Raw genomic sequence first — 8,787 nt, 5'->3', positions numbered from 1 at the left:
GATTTCTCATCTCTGAAAGTAGAGAAAGCTTTATGAGAAGCCCCGTCTGCTGAAGGAAGGTGGTCAGATCCAGGAAGGATGTGGTCGGAGGGAGGAATAATGGCGTCGCACCGCTCGCAGCCTTCCAGGTAAAAACACAGAGAATCTGTTATTTATACCGTTATCGATATTCTGCGCAGGATAGAGCAAAATGACGAAATGTAACGGAGTCAGATATTAGGTAAATAAACACGGATACGTTACACTGCAACATAGTGACAGTAATAAAAGACGAGAAGTAGCGTAATAAACACCAACAGCATCGCCGGACTAATAGACCGCGGAATATGCAGGGTGAGGCTGTTTATGCGCCATTATATGAGGACATCTAGGGCTCCTTCACAGCGGCGAATGCCAATTTGCTACGAGAAAATTGCGCAATTGTGTTCATGAGATGCCTGAGCTCAGCGATGCTTTTTCTTGCAAAGACGTCGCTGCCGCTTACGATTTTCTCGTGCGTCTTTTTTCTCATGATGGACAACAGAACTTTCTAATGTTAAAAACGCATCGCACGAAAATCACAAGTTCATGCTTTTTGTGATGCGATAAAAAGGAGGCTCCATAGGGAAACATAGGAAATAAAAAAAAAAGCAAAACGCAGAAAGAAGCGGCATGGCGCAATTTTTTTTCACTCCACATGGCATGAGTGAAAACCTCGCAAAGGGGAATGAAACCGTTGAAAATCATGAGTTTCATAATGTTGCGTTTTCGCTCACTCTCGCATCGCTCAAAAACGTGTGATTTTATCGCCAGTGTGAAGGCGCCCTAAGGCCGGCTTCAGACGGGTGTATTTGTGGGCGCAATACGCACTGCATGGAACCTATTGATTTCAATGGGTTTATTCGCATACGTGTATTTTGTGCGCGTATTTCGGCAGAGCAAATAAAGTAAAGCTAGTAGAAGTTCTATGTTTCTGCATGTTTGCGCACCAAAGGTACCCATGGAAGTCAATGGGGGGTGCGCAAGACGCAAGGAGCAATGTGAAACATTGCGTAAGTGCGCTGGAGAAGAAAATACATGTGCAACTAATTAGCCATTTTAATCAGTGCGTTTTGTTTTTGCCGAGTGCGAAGGAGCGTGCCCTGTGGGCAGAGAAAGTACAGTGCAATACGCTGATGTGTGTGTAAAAAGACTAGTTCAGCGTGCAAAATTGTAGCGCTGAGGTGCACATAATTGCACTTACGCCCGCGTGAAACTGGCCTAAAGGTCCATTTGCACGGGACGAATGTCGAGCAAAAAAATGCCCGACACTCGACCCTGTGTGTACTCGCAGGTATTGCTCCTCGCCCTCGCCTGCCCCTCTCCATTCACTTAACACAGCGGCCGTTCAGTACTGCTGAGCGATGACTGTTCAGTGTAAATGAATGGAGAGGTCCGGGGGAGAGCGAGGAGAGAAATCTCCTGCAGCCGCACCAGTCCCTCTCCTGGCTGCTCTGTGAGCGAGCCAGCGTTACTCACTCTTGTGTAGCAGGACAGGGGCGAGTACACACAGGGACGAGTGTAGGGCATAGTTTGCCCGACATTCGTTGTGTGTAAATGGGCCTTAAGTAATATATGTGCACAGTGACTTCACCAGCAGAATAGTGAGTGCAGCTGTGGAGTATGATAAAGGATGTAACTCAGGAGCAGTACAGGATAAGTAATGTAATGCATGTACAGAGTGACTCCACCAGCAGAATAGTGAGTGCAGCTCTGGTGTATAATACAGGATGTAACTCAGGATCAGTACAGGATAAGTAATGTAATGTATGTACACAGTGACTCCACCAGCAGAATAGTGAGTGCAGCTCTGGAGGATAATACAGGATGTAACTCGGGAGCAGTACAGGATAAATAATGTATGTACACAGTGACTCCAGCAGCAGAATAGTGAGTGCAGCTGTGGAGTATAATACAGGATGTAACTCAGGATCAGTACAGGATAAGTAATGTAATGTATGTACACAGTGACTCCAGCAGCAGAATAGTGAGTGCAGCTCTAGAGTATAATGCAGGATGTAACTCAGGATCAGTACAGAATAAGTAATGTATGTACACAGTGACTCCACCAGCAGAATAGTGAGTGCAGCTGTGGAGTATAATACAGGATGTAACTCAGGATCAGTACAGGATAAGTAATGTATGTACACAGTGACTAAACCAGCAGAATAGTGAGTGCAGCTCTGGAGTATAATACAGGATGTAACTCAGGATCACTACAGGATAAGTAATGTATGTGCACAGTGACTCCACCAGCAGAATAGTGAGTGCAGCTCTGGAGTATAATACAGGATGTAAGTCAGGATCAGTACAGGATAAGTAATGTATGTACACAGTGACTCCACCAGCAGAATAGTGAGTGCAGCTCTGGAGTATAATACAGGATGTAACTCAGGATCAGTACAGGATAAGTAATGTATGTACACAGTGATTCCACCAGCAGAATAGTGAGTGCAGCTTTGGAGTATAATACAGGATGTAACTCAGGGTCAGTACAGGATAAGTAATGTATGCACACAGTGACTCCACCATCAGCAGAATAGTGAGTGCAGCTCTGGGGTATAATACAGGGTGTAACTCAGGATCAGTAGGGGATAAGTAATGTATGTACACAGTGACTCCAGCAGCAGAATAGTGAGTGCAGCTGTGGAGTATAATACAGGATGTAACTCAGGATCAGTACAGGATAAGTAATGTAATGTATGTACACAGTGACTCCACCAGCAGAATAGTGAGTGCAGCTCTAGAGTATAATGCAGGATGTAACTCAGGATCAGTACAGGATAAGTAATGTATGTACACAGTGACTCCACCAGCAGAATAGTGAGTGCAGCTCTAGAGTATAATGCAGGATGTAACTCAGGATCAGTACAGGATAAGTAATGTATGTACACAGTGACTCCACCAGCAGAATAGTGAGTGCAGCTGTGGAGTATAAAACAGGATGTAACTCTGGATCAGTACAGGATAAGTAATTTTTCTACACTAGGTCCATCAGCAGAATAGTGAGTGCAGCTCTGTAGATTAATGCAGGCTATAACTCAAGATAAGTAGAAACTAAGTAATGTAATGTATGTACACAGTGATGCAACTGTTTATGTAGATTAATACTATTTATAAACATGTTTAAAGTGGACATGATCATTCATTAGACATGTTTCTCTATTTACAGTTGTCCTGTTGCAAACATTTCAGCAAATAAATAATTTTGAAAATTCCAATAACCGTATCAGCTTGAGAAATCATGGCGACCAGAATAATCCTACTTAAGAAGTTAGATGGACTGTCAAAAATGAAACTGATGTCCCAGTGTATGAACCGTAAACATAGAGCTGTAGTGAATATCCATCACTAGAGTCAACATGTCAGAAGAAATTAAAGGACTCCTTGCAGGGTGTGACTCAGTCCAAGACCAGCCCCCTCAACCCATGGACCCAGACAATGTGGACCTTTTGGCTAAGGAGTATTCAGATTCTGGAATGAGTAAAATAAAAAAATCACACAATGAAATTGTCCCTGAAATCGAAATCAAATTAGAATCCAGCGATGATGAAGTTTCCTCATGGTCTTTACCTTTTCCAAGGAAGCGAAAAGGAACTAACTTAAACTCCATGGAAGTAAGGGGTGATCAAGGAAAAGGCCACATTGAAGAAGACGGGTCTCTGAGAATGATCACTAGTACTCAGAATGCTACTCCTTTAGTGGTCCGGCCAACCAGGAAAAGAAAGTCCACCTCAGAGGTTTGGGAATTTTTCTGTCGTGACCCAACCATCATCTCCAGAGCTGTTTGTAGTCTTTGTCGAATGAGTGTCAGCAGAGGCAAGCTAGGGGGAAGGTTTGGCACCACTGCTCTAAAACGCCACTTGGAGAGTAAACATCCCTTGCAATGGGCACAGCGGAGGTCTATGAAGCTGCAAAAGCCAGAGGGCGAAGAGGAAGAGGAAGAAACATATGAAGATGAAGATGACAAAGATGAATCTTTCCAAAATCCATTCAATGAGGCCATTGCGCAGTTCCTTTATCCAAAACCTAGGCCATCTGAGAAAGCCGCCTTTGTATGTTCTGTGGCTCATGGCTCCCCCAAGATGTATGAAATCATTGACTCCAGCGACGATGAGGAAGATAAAGAAAGAGTAGACAATGTTATGGTAAGATTTAGTGAAGGGATGAACAGCAAAAGAAAGAGACCTGAACAGGCTGGCAGCCTTGACAATTTTGATTCTGACTCCATTTTTCACATTGATACCAAAGACCCTCCTCACCCGTCACTCAGGATAGAGAAAATGCAACCCATAGTGTCACAGACCTTTAGCTCTGCTGATTATTCTCCTGTCCCACTAGGAGCACGCCGAAGAAAGTCTACTTCTGCTGTATGGCAGTTCTTCTTCCTTGACCGTACAAACATTTGTCGAGCCATTTGTAATCTGTGCCATGCAAGTGTTGGTCGTGGAAAACTGGGAGGTCATCTTGGAACTTCAGCTCTTATGCGGCATCTTGAAGGAAAGCATCCCTTAGAGTGGAGCAGAGGAAAAATTAATAAGTCAAAGATTGCTGGTGTGATCGAAGCTGAGGAAGAGGAGGATGATGACACAGATGAGCCAGCTATGTATCCTCAATCGGCTTTTGGTCAGTTTGGGCCAACTGGTTTCTCTATGTATCCTCCTGAGATGTTGGGTGACCTTAACCAAACACTCCACACTGTGCCCATAGAATATGACAATGAAAATGAAGATCTTGATAGGCGGAATAGCATTCGGATCTCTTTTAAGGAAAACATTTTGGATCCAACCACCATAATTCTCAAAGCTAATGGAAAGTATCCTTCAGAGCACCCCAAGGCCCAGTGCTGGAACAGGAGTATCACTGAACTAATGTGTGAAATGGCCCTCCCCTACTCATTCATTACCTCTAAAGCTTTCCAGAAGTTTATGGCACAGGCTGACCCACACTACTCAGTTCCTACAAAATCTTTTTTCTCTGGAAAGGCTGTTCCTCAGCTGTATGAGGCAGTGTGCGAGAGGATAGTCACTGATCTAAAGATGTCAGGATGTCCTCAAGTCCATATTACTGCCCATGTGTGGTCCAGTGACCTTACCATGGATTATTTAGCTTTAACAGCCCACTGGGCAATTTTGAGGCCTGACACTGATCAGTCTACAGAGAGAAAGTACGCTGTCATATGCATTAAACGCTTTCCCAAAGAATATACAGAGGGCAATATCCAACAGGAGCTAATTCGACAGGTTAGTTTGTGGCTTTTGCCCAATGCTTTGTGTCCTGGTTTCTTTGTCTCCAGCGGAGATTTCAATCTCATCCATGCTATTAAAGGGGCAAATTACACATATGTACCTTGCTTTACCCATTCTCTTAACCTGCTGGTTACGGATTTCCTACAGAATAATCGCTACATTGCAGGAATGCTCACCATGGCCAGAAAAGTGTGCAGCCACTTCATTCACTCCTCCAGAGCAAAAAGAATCTTTAGTGAGCTTCAGTTTGAAAATAATTTGCTCAAGCATTCTCTGAAGCTGGAAAATGTACCTCACTGGACCTCCACTTTCTACATGTTGCAGAGGCTCCTGGAACAGCAAAGAGCAGTCCAAGAATATTTGGTGATGCATAAAGTGGAAACTGTGGACATCCACCTAAGTTCTAGTCACTGGAACCTTATGGCATCACTGGTAGATCTTCTACAGCCCTTTGAGATGGCCATACGAGAGGTCAATGCCAGTCATTCATCTCTAAGCCAGGTGTTGCCAGAACTTCGTTATCTCCATATCTTCCTAAAACAAATTAGAGGACATTTTGAAAGCAAAGGAGATGCTAATGGGGTTGTTCTTGCTGATAGTTTTGCTCTTAAACTTTCCACGGACTATGGAGTCAATGAAATGTTCCAGAAAGAAGAGTTTGTTTTGGCCACCTTGCTGGATCCACGTTTCAAAGGAAGAATTGAAGCAATATTGCCTTCTGACTCAGATATTGACCATTGGAAACAGGTTCTTGTTAAGAAAGTCAAAGATGTCATGTCATCATCTTCTTCTATTTACTCACCTTCCCAGGTAAGCCACTCGGCTTCACAGATTAGAGAAGACTGTCAGTCCAATCTATTATCTGGTAAACATTTCGACTTAGAACCCAGTGTGATGTCTATGGCATCGCAGTGGAGGAAAAACATGGCAGCTCCTCCTTTAATCCACAAGGAGAAATCATTAATTGAACATTTAGAAAGTGTTGGTCTCTTGGCCTCCAAGTCAACCGGGGCTTCCCTGTCAACAGAGAGCCATTCTGCATGCGTCATGGTAGAGCGGTACCTCCAAGACAACAAAACCATTGGCGCAAAGGATGACCCTTTGGTCTACTGGCAAAAACGTTCATGGCTTTGGCCAGCACTAACCAAGTTGGCCATTACGTACCTGACATGTCCTCCATCAAGTGTGTTTGCTGAGCGCGTCTTTAAGTATCCTCGGCCCTTCATGAACACACAACGTCGTCCAGACATCATGGAGGGGATGGAACACATTGTATTTCTGAAGGTCAACCTGGAAAACTTCCCCAATTATAACCCACCACCTCTTATCTTCTCCTCCGACAACGAGATAGAACAAAGTGATAGTGATGAGGGGTTCTAAACTTATATATGTGGCAAAAGTGCAGGTAGAGGACAATGTGAATGTGAAATAATAAAGTCCTGAACCTCATGGAAATATATCTGTGGTTAATGGATATTACTTGGTGTCAAATATACAAATTATAAATTCTTTAAATGGTTGTCTACTCTGGACAAACCTCTTCGTTGAGTATTTATTATGGAACTGCTTCAGGTATGTTCACATGGACGGAATCCTTGTCAGTTTTTCTGCATAAATTCCGCTTCAAGAAATGGAGCGGCAATCTGCAGCTTTGCACTGGAATGCATTCAGGTGCGCAAATCCACTTGCGTATTTCCTGATGTGGATTCTCCATGCAATCTGCAGGCTGTGTATGAAAGGAGCTTCTGTGACCTCATGGCAGTACTTCCTGCTCCTGTTCCACGTTTTGGAGACAGGTTTTGCTGACTCTGTAGGAATGGACATGGATGGCAGACACAAGCAGAGTGCTGGATGCTACAGAGCAAGCCTGTCTCCAGAGCATGGAATGCTGATAAGACGGCACCCCTATAGACACTGCAGTTCGTGCACCGCTTCCTTAGAAGTGGTATAGGGATTTCACATAAGTGATATGCGCATCCAGCAAAAGCTGTCTGCATGTAAGATCAGCAACGATTTTAAACAACAAGGGGGTAAAATCCAGTAATTAAATACCAATATCATCTACTCCTGTCATATCACCATTCTCCCCACTAGTACTATCTTCCCTCAGTATCTATCATCCCTAGTGTATATCGGTATTATTGTATCTTGACACCACCAGGAAGCTAGGGGTTTGACAAGACTTCCATGAAGGAACGCCCCTGTCACACCCCCAGCTCCCAATTGGTAGACATTTTTCAGGTCTTGGAAGGTGCTACCAGTGTTGGTATACATTTTACTGTGGCCTGGAGGGTTAGGGATTAGAATTCAAGTTAGGCTTAGAATATTTGCTGTAAATGCTTTCATGCTACCACTGTAAGATGGAAACATTGAGAGTTTATAATCTACGCCTAACTGGAATACTAATCCCTAACCCCCCAGGGCACGGTAAAATGTATACCGACGCTGCCCTCCGCCATAGTGTACATTACATAATGTTTTGCGGCAGGGCGGGCAGGCGGCCGCCAATACAGTGTTTCACCCGGGTAACATACACCCCGACGCCGCTGTAGCGCTGAAGGCTACTCTGATCCACAGCTGCCTCTCAGCAGCGGCACTGCTGACACGTGCTGAAGGGAGAGGAGGCAGGGGAGCGGAGTAGCCAGCAGCAGTGGCATCTGGCCTCTAACTGCGGAACAAGGAGGAGTTGTAGCCGGCGGTGCAGCAATGCAGATACCCGGGGTGACGGAGGATTGGTAAGCAGCGCTGCACATTGTCCGGGGAGACAGAACAGCAGTGGGGAGCCAGTCCAGCGCTGAACATCAGCGATCACCGGCCACGCAGACCAGGACAGCACATTGCCTATAGCAGGAATGAGGTGAGTGTGAGTTGGAGAGCAACGGGGTCAAGATCCCCTCATTTTTAGGACCTTCCAGGACCTGGAAAATGCCTACCAATCGGAAGCAAGATGTGTGACGGGGGCGTTCATCCATGGAAGCCCTGTCAAACCCCTAGCTTCCTGGTGGTGACAAGATACAATAATACCGTGTATATCTTTCCTACTTTCATCTTCATCGCTCACAGTATATATTCCCCCACATTAAATATCAACTTTTATCCTAAGGCCCCCCCCCCATAGTATAATCCTCCACAGTATAAATCCACCATTGTATATATCTCCCCCATACTATCTCCCCCCACAGTATATATCTCCCCCATACTACCTCCCACTGCAGTATATATCTCCCCCACACTATCTCCCCCACAGTATATATATATCCCATACTATCCCCCCACAGTATATATATCCCCCATACTATCTCCGTACACAGTATATATCTTCCCCATACTATCTCCCCCACAGTATATATATCCCCCATACTATCTTCTTACACAGTATATATCTTCCCCATACTATCTCCCCCTACAGTATATATCCCCCATATTATCTTCCCCACAGTATATATCGCTCCCATACTACCTCCCCCCACAGTATATATCTCCCCCATACTACCTCCCACCGCAGTATATATCTCCCCCA

General features: G+C 44.7%; 1 protein-coding gene across 1 annotated transcript; it reads left to right on the top strand.

The window, feature by feature from the left end:
* On the top strand, positions 1-6,724 carry LOC136586456 (zinc finger BED domain-containing protein 6-like). The gene is made up of 2 exons (XM_066584548.1): positions 1-128; positions 3,191-6,724. Exon 2 carries the CDS (start codon positions 3,381-3,383, stop codon positions 6,645-6,647), a length of 3,267 nt encoding a protein of 1,088 aa, XP_066440645.1. The 5' UTR covers positions 1-128; positions 3,191-3,380; the 3' UTR covers positions 6,648-6,724.
* The last annotated feature ends 2,063 nt before the right edge of the window (positions 6,725-8,787 follow it).

Source organism: Eleutherodactylus coqui, chromosome 12 (assembly GCF_035609145.1).
Source record: "Eleutherodactylus coqui strain aEleCoq1 chromosome 12, aEleCoq1.hap1, whole genome shotgun sequence".
In the NCBI taxonomy this organism is placed as follows: domain Eukaryota; kingdom Metazoa; phylum Chordata; class Amphibia; order Anura; family Eleutherodactylidae; genus Eleutherodactylus; species Eleutherodactylus coqui.
The sequence above is the reverse complement of the archived record's forward strand: the minus strand, read 5'-3'. Positions and strand labels throughout refer to the sequence as shown.

What these genes read in the sequence shown, in the direction of transcription:
- LOC136586456 (XM_066584548.1), top strand. Translation starts at nt 3,381, where the DNA reads ATGTCAGAAGAAATTAAAGGACTCCTTGCAGGGTGTGACTCAGTCCAA.